At 34.8% G+C, this 19,446-nt stretch overlaps 2 protein-coding genes across 2 annotated transcripts in view; one reads left to right on the top strand and one right to left on the bottom strand.

Moving 5' to 3' along the window:
- The window catches only part of LOC131168497 (protease Do-like 1, chloroplastic), a 90,004-nt gene extending 88,346 nt beyond the window's left edge, over positions 1–1,658 (top strand). The window contains exon 9 of the mRNA XM_058127969.1: positions 1,466–1,658. The gene's annotated coding sequence lies outside the window, so the exon portion shown is untranslated. The remainder of the gene's footprint in view (positions 1–1,465) is intronic.
- A 1,962-nt stretch (positions 1,659–3,620) lies between these two features.
- On the bottom strand, positions 3,621–4,432 carry LOC131168496 (putative germin-like protein 2-1). The gene is made up of 2 exons (XM_058127966.1): positions 4,303–4,432; positions 3,621–4,174 (listed from the first exon to the last, which is right to left on the bottom strand). The coding sequence occupies exons 1-2, from the start codon at positions 4,430–4,432 to the stop codon at positions 3,621–3,623; spliced, it is 684 nt and encodes a 227-aa protein (XP_057983949.1).
- Between the last annotated feature and the right edge of the window lie 15,014 nt (positions 4,433–19,446).

Here is a 19,446-nt window from a genome sequence, read left to right as displayed (position 1 = left end):
TCGACCGATGGAATATAGTGATTTATTCCTGGTTGGCCAGCCAGGATAAATCCCGCCTACGGACTGCATAACCCTGTCATGAGGGGGTAAGTCATGACACACAGATATCCACAGGGAACATTTTCAGTTACTACTGCGTATGTACAGATTTACAGAAACAGGGAATACACCTATGCATAATAGAAGGATTTTGATTAGTAACCTACGATACTGTTATGTTAAGCAACATGGAAAAGGGGGGGGGGGGATGTACTTTATCACTTGTACTTTATTTATATACTTAGTTATACATGTCTATTTGAAAACAGATTTCCATGATATAGTAACTCATTTGCCACACACTAATAATAATATATTTCTTCTTACTGAGCGTTGGCTCATCCCAGTGTTAAAACATTTTTTAGGTGGTCCAGATAGTACTCTGGTATTGGTATTGTATGGTATGATATTGTATATATTTACATATGGATATGTTTATTCAGTTTCTACTTCTTGCTGCTTAGGTTTATGATTGAGTTACTCCCAGTATGGTATCAGAGCATGTAGAATGTTATAGTATAAAAAAAAAAAAATACCCAATTAATTAAGCAGGTCGTTACAGCATGTATATATAGTTATTCATAGATGATTAACAAACAGATTTATATAGATTTTATTTAGCTCAGTATATCATAATTTTTACAGAATGCTATGTTTTCCTGAATACCATAACTTACAGTTATAAAGACAGATTATATAGTTATAACATCAAGATGCTACAGTTATTCAGATTTTTTTTTCCAGTATTTATAGTACAAAATTATAGCGTTATGGTTATTTTGGAAACATAATGAAAACAACAAAGGTATATATATATATATAGATGTACTTATATAGTATCATATCCTTATGCAGATATTACAGACAGATATAGTTTATCGGGCACGGTCCCGTTGCTATACACAGTTAGAGTGCAACTACATATCTCAGATAGTGTGTGGGTACCATCTAATTATGTTCGGAGAGGATGCAGCTCCCCAGTACGCTGGCTGGAGGAGGCCGGTTAGTTGAGGTAGCAGCCAGTCTCGTGCCTAGGAGTGGATGCAGTTTGGCCGGACTGAGGTAGTGTAGAGTATGATGACTTACCTAGGGGGCCGACCAGGTTAAGTCCCGCCTACGGGCCACACAACTCTATCATGAGGGGTCAAATCATGATATACAGAGTCCCGGGGAAAGAACACAGTTATATACATACGTATACAGATTTATAGATTTCATTGTATATAGTATGTTATAGCAGTATGAATGGTAGAAAGCTCAGATGATACAAATGTTTTAAGTTTTATACATGTGTTTTATAGATTTGCCAAGTCATGCAGTTTTAAATATTATTATTATAATTTTATGACTCGGTCGCCATACACTAGTAATAACATATTTCCACTTACTGAACTTTGTCTCACCCTATTATATTATCATTTTTTAGGTGAGATAGCTGGGCGAGGAGATCAGACTCGCGGATAGAGAGTAGTTTGATTACCCTGGTTATAGGGTGAGTTTTTGACAGAGTTGTGTATATTTTTTTGAGTAGATGATGCTAGAGGGGTATTTTTGTATAGTTATGGTCTGTATATACTGGATTCTGGTATTGTATAACATATATGTGAATGGTTGTATGATTTGTGTGTCCGCTGCTTAGGTATGGATGTAGATATATATATATATATATATATATATATATATATATATATATATATATATATATATATAAGGTTTCGGTGGAGGTAGGTGTTCCTTTCCTTAGGCAACAAAGTTGGAAAGAAAGAGTCCAAATGTGGTTTAATAGGGCTTCCAGGTTCTCTCAACTGGGTTCATTGATGGGTTTGATTCCTTGTTTAGTAGTTTGGAGGCTGTGGAGAAGGAGATGTGTGACTAGAATGTGAGGAAAATTAGAGAGTAGTACTGATGTGTGGCTTTCCATTAAGTATTGGATGGGGGTTTTGAGTAGGAACATGACAGAAATGGTTTAGTTAAAGGATGCAAATTTTCGGGTATTGTAGAATCTGCAAGTGCAAATTGTGAATAAAAGAATTAAAACTATGCAAAGTGTGAGATGGCTAAAACCGAGGCAAGGGAGGTTGAAACTAAATTTAGATGGGAGCAGCCTGGGGAACCCAGGGTCGGCGGGTGGTGGTGGCATCCTTAGAGACCATATAGGTTCTTTTGTGTTTGGTTTTTCAAAATATTTTGGTTCTTGTTCGAATAATGAAGCTAAATTGAGAGCTGTGTTGGAGGGAATAAAGATTTGCAAACATTTGGGCCATACCTGTATCGATATTGAATGTGATTCGAATATTGTAGTTAATTGGATAAGAGCGAGGAAGTGCTCCTTGTGGTATTTGAGGAATTTTTGGGAGCAGCTTATTGGTCTATTGGAGGGAGTGGATTTTTCGATAAATCATTTGTATAGAGAAGGGAACAAAGTGGCAGACGCCTTGGCTCGACAAGGTGCTATGAGGAGGAATAGTTTGTTTACATATAATAGTTAATTCCCTAGAGTTAACAATAGTTTGTATAAATTGCAAAAGATGGGTACGACTTATATGAGGTATGTTTAGCTGATTTCCTTTTGGTTTTAACTTATGCTTTATATTGTTTATCTTTTGTTTTGTTGCGTGAGATTTGTTTTGTAGGTCCTGTTTTGTTTTGTTTTGTTTGAACTTATAACCCAATTTTTAGCTAGATGTTGGTGTTGTTCTTTGGGAGGTTTTTAACGTGTTGTCTTTTGTTATCGCCCATTGATTGTCTTGTAACCATGGTATTCCTCCGCCAAAAGTGAGGGATTATCAATAAATAAATAGAGGTGCCGCCCTTCTTTAAAAAAAAAAAAAATGAAATTAAACTATATCATTAAGTAATTAATATTGTTATTCAAAAATCTATTTACATAATTCTGTAATTATGAACAGTTATAAATGTATACAATTGGTTTGGTTTATATGCATACATGTCTTCTTAATTAAATACTTACAATATTATTTGCACAAGTCTTTGTTGGAGTTCAATCTAATCTTTGAACATTGAAAATGTGAGAAGAAAAATAAAATTAAAAATAGGTTATTTCCCAAAATTATTCTGAAATCGGTGGCTAATTTTGACAATTTAATTGACCAATATTAAAAAACAATATATATAAACACACAAACCAAAGCAAAATTTGGGACGGGAAAGGATCACCGTCACACACTCCTATATAGTTTGAATTTGAGTGTGACTGTTACAATGTTATACTCAAGAAGATTAGTGGGTTCAACTAATTTATCCGTAAGGTGATGGGACAAATTGGATTAATTACATTTTCTTCATATATTATTTTGATATTTATTTTTCTTCACTCTCTTACAATTCATCATTTTAATTTATTTATTTTTGCATCTGTTCTTTTGCAATTTTTTGTTTCTAATTTTGGGGGTGTGGGAAAAAAAAAGCAGAAAAGAAGTTAACAATAGGACTTGATACACAACAAGACTCTTTATTATATTTTGGAATTGTCAAGGCATGACAATTGCTTATTCAACAAATACACCAAGAAATAATTTAAAAAGACATACTCTAATAACTATTAGGTGTGATAAATCTTCTTAGTTATTGTTGTCCATCCAGAACTGAGCTTGAAGATAGTTGATTACTTTCTTGTCCACTTGGAAGGCCTTGGTAAGAACATCAGAAGAGATAGGTGGCTTTGAACCGAAGACTGCATTTGCAATAGTAATGACTCCTGGGTTTTGACTGCTTAGTCCAGCAATGGCCACTGCATTAGTTTCCCCAACATTGAATTGGAAGTGAATGAGTCCTTCTGGAAACACGAAAACATCGCCCGCATGAAGAACCTTTGTGATCAAGCGGTTATCTGGATTAGAAGTAACGAAACCAACATAGAGGGTTCCTTCCAAGACAGTGAGAAGCTCGGTGGCACGGGGATGTGTGTGCGGAGGGTTGAGACCATAGGGTGCAAAATCAAGACGTGCTATTGAGATACCGAGGGTGTTTAGTCCAGCTAATTTATCAACATTTACTAGCGTGACACTAGAGCCAAGCCGGTTCGATGTGTTCCCGGGCACATTAAGTCCCGAAAAGAAGAAATCATCGGCTGAAGCAAGCTTTGGGTCTTTGCAGACTTTCCCATTCACGAACACTGAAAATATTTACGGTAGAAAAGTAATTACAAGAAGGAAAAAAATTAGATAAATATGTTATGCGAAGATAAAAAGAAGAATATCAAATTAATGTAAGAGGAAATCAAAGGGAAAAAGCAATGCATACCAGCTTCCTCGGTGTCATTAAAAGCAACACAAAAGTCCTGCAGGGAACTGGGATCAGAAGCAGAGGCCAGAGAGAGAGCCACAGCCAAGAAGATGATGGATACAAGGGCGTTGGCTGCCATCTTGCTCATTCCTAAATACGCACTAAATAGTATTACAGTAATCCCTTGTTGGCTCTGGAGATTGAGTTGCGAGGACAATAGCAAGGAAGCTTTGTGTATTTATAGCAGAAAAGAGTTTAAGGCTTTGACAGGTTCACGCTTGACGTAGTCTTTTTCCCATACCCAAGTAGAAAGCCACTGACTTTCTCCATTCCTCCAGATTAAGGACTTTGTGGCCCTTTGTGTATTTAAATAAACATAGGGACGGTAAGTACATGCAAGGAAGGCCAAATACTTTTTATTATTATTATTATTATTTATCAGAACAGGAGAGTTTTGTACATCAGGCTGCGTTTTTTTTTTTAACTGCAAATTCTTAAATTCTCCAGAAGGAAAAATTTATGGAATCTTATCTCCATATTTAAAGAGACTATTTCCGTGATTTAAACTTTTGAATTTTATGGATACAATATGTAATGCTCGTATGATTTGGTTGGTATGGAAGAATAGAATTAAACGTAATGAAATTAGTCTTTATATTTTAAATATTTTATTTTAGTTAACTCTCAATTCGTTCTATTCTATCATTTTAAGCATTAATTAATTTAAGGTGAAGTCTACAACTGCTCTAAAGAAAAAAAAATTAGACATTTTTGGGAGACACTAGACCATTAATGTACTGAGAGTCAGCACATATATCAAATGTTTTCAAAATAAGTTGGGTATGTCAACCAACCAAAAGAAAAACAAAATATTTAAACCAATAAGATGGGTTAGACTTCTTATTTCCATTAGATGCATTTGAAAGACTTGGTAAATGAAAACTAACAACCTAATTTGAAAGACTTGGTAAATATTGGGAAGAGTGGTTTTGGATAATGTTTTAGGATATCTAAAATATAATACTAGAGATATTATATTAAGAGCTTTTGTTGCTGTTGCAACGTCTTGGAGAAAGGTGTGGAATGGCGAGAGATAATGATATTATAAGTTGGATGGTATCGCTTCTAACCTGTTATTTTCTTAGGTGTAGTTAGTTGACCTAATTATTAGTCGTTGGTTGATCTCTAGACTAATTCTACGGCCAAGGAACCGGTAATCTTAGTCTACATTAATCAGAATTGGGATTGAGAGTTTAACTACACGAGAGGAAGGTACTAGCACTCTTTACACACTCATTCTTCAAGCGGTATCTAATTAATCATGAATTACCTCTAAATTAAATTTAATGGTCTTTAATTAACTCATTTAAAATAAATAAATATATAAAAATTTAAAGGAAAATGAAATATGCATTTCGATTTAAGAATGTCTAATAAAACTTCAAAAGGAGAGGATCTTGTAAGATAATTTCCCTCATAACTAATATAGGTGAGGTATGAAATACTTCTTTATCCTTTGTTAAATCATTGAGGTGCACACACGCAAAAATAGAATATATATATATATATATATATATATATATATATATATATAAATTCATCAAATTTGATCAAAAGAATCTTTAAAACATTCCCAATTTTTTCCAAACTTTTGTGAATTTTTTTTGAAAGTTTTCCAACATTTTTTTTAATAAAATTTCCTCAGATTTTTAAAGACTTTCCCTCATTTTATGCCCTTTTTATTTTTCATTTTTTTATCCGAGACAAAATGACTTAAATATTTATTTTTTTATATATTATTTTATAATTTTAAATATTTTTTTTATTTTTTCAAATTTTTTTTTCAAATTTTTAAAAATTGAGAATCAATTAAAAATTAATTTTAAAAAAATTTAAATTGAGCTGGCGATTCAAAAGTCAGACCAGTTCAATCTGTTTGAACTAGGTCTAATCCAATTGAGATAAGTGGGCCACGTATCAGCCAAATGTAGAGACATGTTTCTTTGCCCAATTTTTAAAAAATTAAAATTAATTAAAAATTAATTTTTTAATTGATTTTTGGGAGCAGCTTATTGGTGTATTGGATGGTGTAGATTTTTTGATAAATTTCTATAGAGAGGGGAATAAAGTGGCAGATGCGTTAGTTTGACAAAATGCCATGGGAAGGAATAATTTGTTTACAAATAGTAGTCAACTTCTTTGAGTTATCAAAGACTTGTATAGACTGAATAAGATGGGTACGACTTATATGAGGTATGTTTAGTTAGTTTCCTTTTGGTATTGACATAAGATTGTTTTCTTCTTTTGTTTGATTTGATGCATGATGTATTTTATTGGTTATTTGTAAGCCCCAAGTGTTCTTTTGTTTCCATAGTATTCTTTCGTCATAAGTGAGGATTATTAATAAAATTAAGAAAGGAGGCGCCGCCCACTTTTATAAAAAAAAAAAATTATAAAAAGAAATTTGAGTTGGTGATTCAAAAGTCACTAGTTCAATCAGTCTGTACAGAGTCTAACCCGGTTAGGATAAGTGGCCGGGTCATGTGTCGCCCAAAGGTAGCAACACGTTTCTCTGCTTTATTTTTCTTTTTTGAGTTTACTATAATAGGGTGATATCAGCATGATGTCACATGCTGGTAATTTTTTTTTTCTAAAGTTTTTACAGCACGGTGATGTTAGCATGACGTTATCCGCTATGTGGCAGTTCTTAATTAGCTTTGTGTATTTGCCACGGATTGCTGACGTGGTAGCAATCTGACCATCTAGAGAAAACATATTTTGGACGGCCAGGATTATGCCATGTCACCTTCCGAAGGCATCGTCCTAATTGAGTAATGAGTCACCGTACAGATGGTGACATGTGTCCCACTAACACATGTATAAACTCTTTCTTCTTTCTCTCTCTGTCTTCCATTTCATTTCTCTCTCTCCCTTCTCCTTTTCTCTCTTCATGCTCTTCTTCTTTCTTCTTTCTCTCCCTCTTACTCGAAGACTCCTCACTAATTTTACCATCTCTCTCTCTCTCTCTCTCTCTCTCTCTCTTATTTTCTTTCTTTCTCTTCATTTCTTTCCACTCTTTCTTTCTTTCTTTCTTCTCTATCTCTATTTCAATTTTCTTTTCTTTTCTCTCTCCCAGGTCTATCTCCCTCTTCTTCTTCTACTCCTTTTCTTTTTTTCTTTTTTCTCTGTCTCTATTTATCTGTTTTCATTTTCTTTTCTAGATCTCATTCCTTTTTTATTTTATTTTCTTGATCTAAACCAAAAAGGGATGCTTATTATTATTATTATTATTATTATTAGTCGGAACGGGGGAGTTTTGCACATCGGGCTACCCCTTTTTTTTTTTTTTTTTTTTTTTTTTTTTTTCTGGCTACAAATTCTCAAATTCTCAAGAAGGAAAAATGTATGGAATCTTATCTCCATATTTAAAGAGACTATTTTCGTGATTTAAACCTCTGAATTTTATGGATGCAATATGTAATGCTCTTATGATTTGGTTGGTATGGAAGAATAGAATTAAATGTAATGAAATTAGTCTTTATAATTTTAAATATTTATTAAATGTTTTTATTTTAGTTCACTTTCAATTTATTCTATTCTATCATTTTAAATTAATAAACTGAGTCAGCACATATATCAAATGTTTTCAAAATAAGTTAGGTATGTCAACCAAGCAAAAGAAAAAAAAAATATTTAAACCAATAAGATGAGTTAGAATTCTTCTTATTTTTATTAAATGCATTAGAAAGACTTGGTAAATGAAAACTAACAACCTAATTTGAAGAAGTTTTAATCGAAGGTTCTTTAACATCGTGGGCTATTGGGGAGAGTAGGTTTGGATAATATTTTTGAATTTCTAAAATATGATACTAGAGATATTATATTAAGAACATTTGTGGCTGTTGCAACGTCCTGGAGAAAGGTGTGGAATGACGAGAGATAATAATATTATAAGTTGGATGGTATCGCTTCTAACCTGTTATTTTCTTAGGTGTAGTTAGTTGACCTAATTATTAGTCGTTGATTGATCTCTAGACTAATCCTACGACCAAGGAACCGGTAGTCTTAGTCTACATTAACCAGAATTGGGATTGAAAGTTTAACTACACGAGAGGAAGGTTCTAGCACTCTTTACACACTCATTCTACAAACGATACCTAATTAATCATGAATTATCCCTAAATTGAATTTAGTGGTCTTTAATTAAATAATTTAAAATAAATAAATAAGTAAATAAATAAAAATTTAAAGGAAAATAAAATCTACTTTTCAATTTAAGAATGTCTAATAAGACTTCCAAAGGAGAAGATCTTGTAAGATAATCTCCCTCATAACTAATATTGGTGAGGTATGAAACACTTCTTTATCTTTTGTTAAATCATTGAGACACACACACAAAAATAGAATATATATATATATATATATATATATATATATATATAAATAATAAATTCATAAAATTTGATCAAAAGAGTCTTTAAAACCTTCCCAAAATTTTCCAAACTTTTGTGAATTTTTTCTGAAAGTTTTCCAACATTTTTAAAAAAAAAAATTTCCTTAGATTTTTAAGGACTTTCTCTCATTTTTTGGCATTTTTATTTTTCATTTTTTTATCCGAGTCAAAATAACTTAAATATTTATTTGTCTATTTATTATTTTATAATATTAAATATTTTTTTTATTTTTTTCCAATTTTTAAAAATTGAAAATGAATTAAAAATTTTTTTTTTATAAAATAAACTGAGTGGGAGATTCAAAAGTTAGACCATTTCAATCGGTTTGAACTGGGTCTAATCTGATTAAGATAAGTGGGTCACGTATCTGCCAAATGTAGCGACACATTTCTTTGCCCAATTTTTAAAAATTAAAATTCAATTTTTTTTTTTTAAAAAATAAACCGAGTCAACGATTCAAAAGTCAGCTGGTTCAATCGGTCTATACTAAGTCTGACCCGGCTAGGATAAGCGGGCCACATGTCACTCGAAGGTAGCGACACATTTGTCTGCTTTATTTTTCTTTTTTGAGTTTACTGTAATAGTGTGATATTTTTTGTCTGAGCATAATGTCACCTACTGGTGATTTTTTTTTTTTTTTTAAGTTTCTACAGCACGGTGATGTTAGCATGACATTATCCATCTTGTGGCAGTTCTCAGTTAGCTTTATGTATTTGCCATGGATTGCTAACGTGGCAGCAATATGACCATCTAGAAAAAACATATTTTGGACAGCCAAGATTGTGCCATGTCACCTTATGAAGGCATCATCCTGATTGAGTCACGTGTCACCGTACGGATGGTGACATATGTCCCACTAACACATATGTATAAACTCCTTTTTTTTTTCTCCCTCTGTTGGAAATTAAACTTGACTGGAGATGGCCAGCAGCCATTACTGTTAATTATTCTAGAGTCGGTAGGCAACCTACTCCACCTACCAGCCCACTTCCGTTGAAGAATATCAAATAAGCCTCAAGAATATCAATCAATAGAATATCTCAATCATGGAAGTATGTATATGCTTGGATTGCAAAATATATAGGATCTTTGTTTTCAGAAAAAATATTTGAGTGAATATTTGCAACAAAGATGTTTTACCTCAAACACAAATATCTTCTCAAATGGTTTTCAAAATAAAGAGCAATAGATATTTGTAAATGATTTTGAAAATAGTTCGCAACCAAAAGCAAAAATGGGCTTCTTAAGATATTGCAACAAATATGCAATCTTAGAAGACCTAGTAAAGTCTTCTTAGGATGAACTTATTGGCTAAGCACCCTAAGAATCCTTTTGGTTCAACTCTCAATAAAAATATATCAATCTCACAACCAAGAGAGAGTAATCCTTCCTATCTAAGCACTCAAGAATACTTACAAATGATTTTACGAGTATTGAATGTAAGCTAGAGTGTATTTGGAAGAGTATGAGCAAATGAGAATCAAAAGAAAGTATTTTTGCTTGAGAGAGATTTTCTTAATCTTTTTGCTAATTAAAATTTAATCCACCAAATGAAAGAGTATATATAGACATACCAAAGTTTTTGACCGTTGGGGACCTATTAGGGATTGTTAGAAAAGTTTAATGACGTTTAAAACTTTTTAACCCCTTTTAAAGATTTTAACTGCGGTAAAAAATTAGGTGCAACCCAAGAGGTCCGGTCGACCAGAAATGTTTCGGTCGACCAAGTTTCAAATGGTCTGGTCGACTAGGGGAATATTGAACTGAGGTCTTACTCGACAAAGAGAGGGCGATTTCCCAATTTTCCGAGTTTCAGTCGACCAGGGCATTTTGAACTGCCTGGTTCGGTCGACCAGACCCAATATTATTATTATTATTATTATTATTTTTATATATTATTATTATTACTTTGTTATTATTATTTTCATTATTACTATTAATATTTATATTAATATTATTATTACTTTTTTATCATCATCATCATCATTGTTATTATTATTATTATTATTATTATTATTATTATTATTATTATTATGTTTAGGGTTAGAAGACTATAAAAGGCTTGCTAACCCATAGGAAAATGGGGGCGCAGCACAACACAAGCACACAGAGGCCAAAACCAGAAAAGAAAAAAAAACAACACCTCCTTTTCTCTCATCTCTCCCATCTCTCCCGTCTCTCGCTCACGACCTCCATCTCCACCATAGCCGCAATCCCTAGCAGAAGTGTTGTGTGTGTGTGTGTGTGTGTGTGTGTTCGTTTCATACGCAATAGAGGAGATCCCACCACCATCTCTTATAGCCGTCACCACCACCGTCCCCGTCGTCTTCTTCAACTCCGGCAACCACCTGCTCCTCACCATCACCAGCCTCTCTGCTGCTCTCCCTCTTCTCTCAGCCACAACCACCCTAGTACCAGCCCCTACATCTCTTCCTTCTCTCCATCTCCCTCAAACTCACCTCGTCTCCATCCGACCACTCCACTGCCAGAGCACCCCTGGCGAGCCCACCATTATACAACTCTCCATCTTCACAACCTCCACACATGGAGAAAGCTGCACCACCTCCTTCGTGCTCCACCAACAACTCACTCACACTGCCGACCGCCGTTGTCATACCAGCCCCAGTGTCTCCGCTGCTCTCGTCATCCATCCTCCAAGTCCTCCCTTGCCGGCCACAACCCATCAATCCATGCCGGTGTCAAGACGAACCAGCCCAGTCTCGCTGAATCTTAACTCCATGCTGCGGAATCGGCCACCATCTCTCATTTCCGTCACCACCACCGTCACCGTCACCTACACCAACTCCGGTGACCACCACGCACCACCTCTTGCCACGGTTAGCAGAGTAGACGGACTCTCCCTGTTGGGTTATTTCCTTCCATGTGGAGGAAAGCCCAAGTGAGCTTTATTAAAAGCCCCAAGCCCAGCCCTTTTAGTGTGAAAAGCCTAAAGGAAGTTATAAAAAGAGATGGGAGAAAAGAGGAGCCATCACTTCTCTAAAGAAAGAGAGAAAAACGTGATTTTTCTTATGTTGCCCAGATTTCATCAAGACTCCGATCCCACTTTGTCTGTGGTCCGATGGAGTTGAAATTTGGAGAAGAGGTTCATGACTTAAGGAGCTATAATCTGAACGGTGGAGATCGAATTTGGAGGTCAGGAGTTGGAGTTTTTGCCCTTGAATAGTAACTACGATTTTGGTATATTCTCTCCAATTCTCTTTGTATTTTCCAAGATTGTTGATATCTTGATGAGAGATATTTGTATCCTCCAATTACGATTAGAGAAGACTTTGTGTACTCATTATTTGATTGACAGTGGAGATTTTAACTGAACTAGGTTCCGTGGTTTTTCTTCCTCACACTAGGGAAGTTTTCCACGTAAAAAATTGATTGTGTTCTTGTGGCTTGGTGTGATTGATTATTTATCTTATTATTTCCAACACGTATAAAAGTAGAGACACACTATATTTGCTTGCATATAGGAAGAAGAATTATTCCGCTGTGGTTGTTTATTGATATCTCTCCCAACAAAGTGGTATCAGAGCCCGATTCATAGATTGTCAGGTTGACAGTTTGAGTTATGGAAGCAAATGCTAGTAGAATGATTAATCTCAATGTTTGAATTATCACATATGGAAAGGAAAAATGGAGGATCTTCTTTATGTGAAAGATTATTTCCAACTGATATTTAGTTTTGAAAAACCAGAAAAAAAAAAGTCTGATGTGGAATGGACTTTGTTACATCGACAGGTGTGGGGGTATATCAGGCAATGGATAGATGATAATGTTTTGAACCATATTAGTAGAGAAACAAATGCACGTTCTCTATGGAATAAGATTGAACAGTTATAAGCTAGAAAGACTGGAAATAATAAATTGTTTCTGATTAAACAAATGATGGCTTTGAGGTACCAAGACGAGACTCCTTTATTTGATCACCTGAATACATTCCAAGGAATTATTAATCAGTTGAATGGAATGGGTATTAAGTTTGATGATGAGATACAAGGTTTATGGTTACTTGGTTCATTACCGGACTCGTGGGAGACTCTCAGAACTTCATTGTCTAACTCTGCTCCAAGAGGTGTAATCACAATGGATATGGCCAAGAGCTGTTTACTAAATGAAGAGGTGAGAAGAAAAACACAGGGGTCCTCTTCACACTTAGAAATCTTGGTTACAGAAAAGAGGGGGAGATGTAAGAGCAGAGGTCTGAAGAACAGAGAAAATAGTAGAAGCAAGTCCAACAAGTTTGCAAATGTTAAGTGTCATCATTGCGCGTAAAAGGGACACATCAAGAAATATTGTAGGCAATGGAAGAAAGAAAACAAGAATGAGAAAGGGAAGGGAACGAAGAATGGAGATGACAAAGATGATGATGATAGAGTTGCTACCACCACTCCTACAGAATTCCTCTTGTTTATGATGATGAGATGATAAATGTTGCATATCATAAGACTAGTTGGGTGATTGACAGTGGTGCCTCCATTCATGCTACATCTCGGAAGGATTTCTTTACATCCTATAGATCTAGCGACTTTGGAACAGTAAAGATGGGAAATGATGGCTTGGTTAAAGTCATTGGAATTGGGGATGTGTATCTGAAGACAAATAATGGTACGAGTTTAGTTCTTAGAGATGTGAAGCATATTTTTGACATTCGTTTGAATTTGATTTCTGCAGGTAAACTTGATGACGAAGGGTACTGGAGCACTTTCAGTGATGGCCAGTGGAAGCTCACCAGGGGTGCTATGGTTGTGGCTCGAGGCATGAAGCACTCTGCATTGTACATTCTGCAAGCAAAGATCTCCAACGACATTATTAATGCGATGGAGGATAATGGTATAGCAGAGTTGTGGCACAAGAGACTGGCTCACATGAGTGAGAAAGGATTAGCTCTACTAGGGAAGAAAAGTCTACTATGTGGACTGAAAAGTATACTTATGAAAAGGTGTACTCATTGTTTGTTAGGAAAGCAGAGCAAAGTTTCCTTCAAGAATTCCCCTCATTTGAGAGAGTCAGAGATACTAGATTTAGTACATTCGGATGTGTGTGGCCCAATGAAGACGAGAATTGAAATTTGGAGGAGAGGTTCACGACTCAAGGAGCTACAATCTGAATGGTGAAGATCGGATTTGGAACTCGGGAGTTAAGGTTTTTGCTCGTGAATAGTTACCGCGAATTTGTTATATTCTCTCCAATTCTCTTTGTATTTGCCAAGATTGTTGATATCTTGATGAGAGATATTTGTATTCTCTAATTACGATTAGAGAAGACTTTGTGTACCCATTATTTGATTGATAGTGGAGATTTTAACTGGACTAGGTCTTGTAGTTTTTCTTCCTCACACTATGGAAGTTTTCCATGTAAAAAATTGATTGTGTTCTTGTGGCTTGGTGTGATTGATTATTTCTCTTATTATTTCCAGCACATATAAAAGTAGAGATACACTATATTTGCTTGCATATAAGGAGAAGAATTATTCCGCTATGGTTGTTTATTGATATCTCTCCCAACACTCCCATCTCCAGCTTCTCCCTCACGCACACACGCCTACACAGCGGCACACTCCTACACACACAGAAACACACACACACTCACACATGCATGCACCATTTTGTTTATGATTAAAAGATTTTCTTTTATTTAGTTATTCATGCCTATATTGTATATTAAGTTTTTTTGTTAGTACTGTTCTAGTTTTTTTTCTTTTTCTTTTTTTGTATTTATTTCATGCATTATTTTTTATTATATGTTATCATTGTTATTATATAAGATATTATAACTGTTGTGTTTATGTTTAATATGTTTTTATTTATTGTTATTTTTATGTTATTATTATAATGCCTATATTTATGAGATATTATTATTATATTATTATTAAGTACTTATATTATTGTTATGCTTATTTGGCATTATAGTTTATATTCACTGTTAAGTGTTTTAGTATATATAATTATGGCTTTGTTATTACACTTATATTTAGTAGTACTTATTATTATTATTATTATTATTATTATTATTATTATTATTATTATTATTATTATGGTAATTTATCATTAGGGTACCATGTTATGTAGAAAAGTAGTGCGCCATTATGGTAGTTTATTAAGTATTGTGGTAGATTATTATTATGGTAGCATATATGATATTATGGCATGAATATTTATTATTAATGTGTATATTCCATAGCAGATTTATTATTTGAATGGTTTCTATAATCTTGTTCTTTCTCCTTACGTGTCTATAAAAGTACATAATTTCTAGGGTTTGATTATTTCCATACTAGATTATAGTATTAAAGTTAGGTTGACTATTATTTAGGGTTTAACATTGAGATTTCGGCTATTATGATATATAATTTTTACGTGTTATGATTTATAGTATTAGTAGTATATTTTCCTTTTTTTATTTAGCTATTTGAAATTTTAGAGAAATACGAAAAATTATAAAAAAAAAAATAGAAAATTAGGAGAAAATTTTAAAAATATTTTTGATTTGTTGTTATTTCAAAATACAACAAAAGTTTGAAAAAATATAAAAATCAGAAAAAATAGAAAAAGCCAAGAAAAATATTTTGAAACTTGAAAATCATTTTTTTTTAGTTCCAAAAGCCTCCCAACTAGTATTTTAATACTTAGAAAAACCCTAGAAGATTTCCAAAATTTGGGAGTGTATTTTGTAAATTATTTTCGATTTTGTCCTTATGATTTTTAACAAGGGTATAAGCTTTCACGTACCTTTAGTTCTGAGGGAATATGTATATATATATATATATATATATATATATATATATATATATATTACGTATATTTTTGTATTATTTATTTATTGATTTATTTATTTATTCATTTTGCATGTGCATTGGTAAATTCACTAGAGGAGTAATTTTAAAGACTTATTAAATTAACTTAGGGATAATTCCAAATTAATTAGGTACCGTTCATAAGAACAGACGCATAGGGGGTGTTCGTACCTTCCCCTCGCGTAACTGAACTCCCGACCCCTGCTTTGGTAATGCAGACCAATTCTATCCTTAATGGGGTAGGAACTAAGTGTTCTAACCATACTAAAAGGTTAGTGGTGACTCCGATATTCCTATTTTTCCTGAAAAATTCAAAACACATTTTTATTTCGCCACCCTAGGGCACACGTGCGCTAGGACGTCGCGACAACAATTGTTCATGTATAACGCACCGGATCAGGTTTTCGGGTCTGGGGCGTTACAAGCTATCTCATAACTTGCCTCCACGATGAGGTGTGGTGCATGAGATCAAGTTATTGCCACGAGTGAAACCACCTGCTAAAGGGCCATATCGGATGACACCTCTAAAGCTAGTAGAGTTGAAAAAACAACTTGATCATTTTCTAGAAGTAGGATATATTCGCCCCTCCAAAGTACCGTTTGGAGCACCGGTGTTATTTTAGAGGAAACATTATGGGAGCATGCAAATGTGTGTAAACTACCACACACTCAACAAGGTGACAATGAGCAACAAGTATCATATTCTGTTGATTGCCTATCTGTTTGATAAGCTAAGTCATGCCAACTACTTCACTAATCTTGACATGAGATTAGGCTGCTATCAGGTGGGAATTGCTCAGCAAAATATAGTTTGTGTGGTGCGGTATGGGGTATATGAATTCTTGGTGATGCTATTCGGGTTGACAAATGTTCCTGTGACATTTTGTACCTTGATGAACCAGGTATTTTGTGAGTACATTGACAAGTTTGTCATGGTGTACCTAGACGATATTGTTGTCTACAATTCCACTCTGGAGGAACATAAAGAGCATCTACAAAAAGTGTTTGATATGATGAAGAAGAACAGTTTGTATGTGAAGAAAGAGAAGTGCTCTTTCACCCAACAGAGCATCAAATTCCTTGGTCATGTGATTGAACAATGTCTTATTAGGATAGATATAGAGAAAGTGAGAGTGATTCAAGAATGGAAAATCCCAATGACAGTGAAGGAGTTGTGTTGCTTTCTTGGTCCTACCAACTATTATAGGAAGTTCGTAGAGGGGTACTCGAGGAGAACTGATCCTTTGACAAAACTACTGAAGAAGGGTCAGGGGTGGAATTGGATAGAAAAGTGCCAGGGAGCCTTTGATGACTTGAAGGATACCATGATGAGAAATTTGGTACTTGCTCTTTCGGACATCATGAAACCCTTCGAGGTACAAACGTATGCATCAGACTATGCCCTTGGAGGAATCTTGTTACAGAAAGGATATCTTGTTATGTTTGAGAGCTGTAAACTTAGTGAAGCGGAACGAAAGTACACAACTCAGGAGAAGGAGATGCTAGCGGTGATATATTGTCTCCATGAAAGGCGACATTACATACTTGGGTCAAGGTTTGTGGTGAAAATGGATAACTCGGGTGTTAGCCATTTCTTCACACAATCGAAGTTGACACCCAAGGAAGGCTTGTGGCGAGAATTCTTGGCGGAATTTGATTTCTTATTTGAGCACAAGTCAGGGTGCTTGAACCAAGTTGAGGATGCACTAAGTAGGAAGGCTGAGCTAGCGACCTTGCTGATAGTAACACACTTAACTTTGAGTATTGTTACTAAGACGATTCGGGAATGCATCAAACATAATTTAGCCAGAGATTCAGTTGCACAGAACCTTATGAAGCTGATTGAAGAGGGAAAAACATGTCATTTCTAGATGGAAGACAGATCACTGATGACACATGGTAGTCAGTTCTTTGTGTCACGAGCTAAAGATTTGAGGAAGACACTGTTAAGAGAGTGTTATGATACCATACGGATTGGACATTCAAAATTGTTGCATTTGTGTGTGTGATTCTTACACTTGTTGGGGCTTATAAATAAAGGAAAAAGAAAAGCATATGGATTCATTGGTGCGGAGCAGCAAGGACTCGTCGATGAGTGTTCCTCACTTGTGGATGAGTAGATATCGAGAGCCTAAGAGTTTCAAAAGTTATGAGATACCAAGAGCAAGAAATCAGAAACTCGAAGACTCGTCGACGAGTGGACTAACTAGTTGATGAGTGGCATTCTCTCTCTCATCGATGAGCGTTCTGGGCTACGAGGAAGAATTCAAATTTTGAATTGGAACATTGGGACGGTTAGGTATTTGGAGGGAAGCCTCCGAGGGGTTGTTAAATAGGTCATTTTGGGCATATTTTGACAAGAGAGAAATCATTATATGAAGTGTATTGCAAACTTTCATTCCATAGTGAAATTCTAGGCCCGATTGCTCCCGTGGATGAAGGCATCGTCGAACCACATATATTCTCGTGTTGTTTCTTTATTTGCTTTCATATATACTAGTTGTATTTTTGTTGGTTTTTCATCATTTGCTACAATTTTAAAATTCTTCTATGCATCCTATACTCGATTTCCACAACAAATTGGTATCTGAGCATTGTTGTCAAGGCGTCGGGATCTTCTTCTGCAAGATTTGATGTTGTCAAATTCGATGGAACCGAAAATTTTAGTTTGTGGTAGAGGAGAGTTAAGGATACACTTCTGCAACAAGGGATGGTGAAGGCTCTACATGGTTTTCAACCAGATGAAATGAATTAGGCAAATTGGATAGAATTGGAGGCAAAGGCTGTTTTTACAATACGCTTGTGTTTGCCTGACAAAGTTCTCTATCATGTGATGGAGGAGGATTGTCCAACGGCTATATGACGAAAGTTAGAAAGCTAGTACATGTCCAAATCACTTTCTAATAAACTATTTCTTAAGCAACGTCGTTATTGGCTTAAGATGGTTGATGAATCGAACTTAAATCGACATATCAATGCCTTTAATCAAATCATAAGTGATTTGATGCACGTTGATGTTAAGTTTGATGAAGATGATAAGGCTTTGATGTTACTAAACTCCTGGCCAACGACTCATGAAAATTGAGTTACTACTCTTACTTAGGGAAAAGAGTCTCTTAATTTAGAAGAGGTGACAAGTGCCTTGCTGAATTTTCATCAAAGATTGAAAATATGTGATGAAGGAGAAGGACTTGTGGTGAAAGGTAATTATGAGTGTGGGAAAGGAAAATCTAAACATGGATCGAGTCAAAAATCCCATACTCAATCCAATAAGAAAAAGGATATCTGATGTTATATAAGTGCGGTAAAAAGGGGCATGTAAAATCGAAATGTCCAAATTGGAAGAAAGGAAATGCTAAAAAGTATGAGGGGACTTCAAAATTAGTGGATGTGGTTCAAGAAGGAGATTCAGTTTGTAATGATGGTGATGTTCTTTCAGTTTCGTCAGGGATGGAACACCTTATGGACTCGTGGATACTTGACTCAGCATTTTCTTACCATATGACTCCAAACAAGGAGTGGTTACGCACCTATAGGTTTGTAAACTTTGGTTCTGTTCTTATGAATAATGATATTTCTTGTAAGATCATTGACATATGAAATGTTAAAATAAAAATATTTGATGGTGCTGTGAGAACCTTGAGTAATGTAAGACACATACCGAAGTTAAGGAAGAGTCTTATTTCACTTGATACCTTGGATTGTAATGGTTTCAATTGCAAGTCTGAGGGTGGGGTTATAAAAGTATGGAAAAGTAATTTGATGGTGATGAAAGGGCCAAAGGTAGATGGAAATATTTACACACTGTAGGGAATTATTGTTGTAGGTCTAGCTGCAGCTGTAGATACTGAATCTGATGTAACCGTCTTGTGGTATATGTGTCTCGAGCATATGAGGGGATAT

This window comes from Malania oleifera, chromosome 11 (genome assembly GCF_029873635.1).
Source record: "Malania oleifera isolate guangnan ecotype guangnan chromosome 11, ASM2987363v1, whole genome shotgun sequence".
Taxonomy (NCBI): Eukaryota; Viridiplantae; Streptophyta; class Magnoliopsida; order Santalales; family Ximeniaceae; genus Malania; species Malania oleifera.
The sequence above is the reverse complement of the archived record's forward strand: the minus strand, read 5'-3'. Positions and strand labels throughout refer to the sequence as shown.

Excerpts from the sequence above, each read along its gene's own strand:
- LOC131168496 (XM_058127966.1), bottom strand. The coding sequence starts at position 4,432 with ATGAGCAAGATGGCAGCCAACGCCCTTGTATCCATCATCTTCTTGGCT. Across the intron at positions 4,175-4,302 it reads TAATGACACCGAGGAAGCTG|TGTTCGTGAATGGGAAAGTC; the intron begins GTATGCATTGCT and ends AAATATTTTCAG.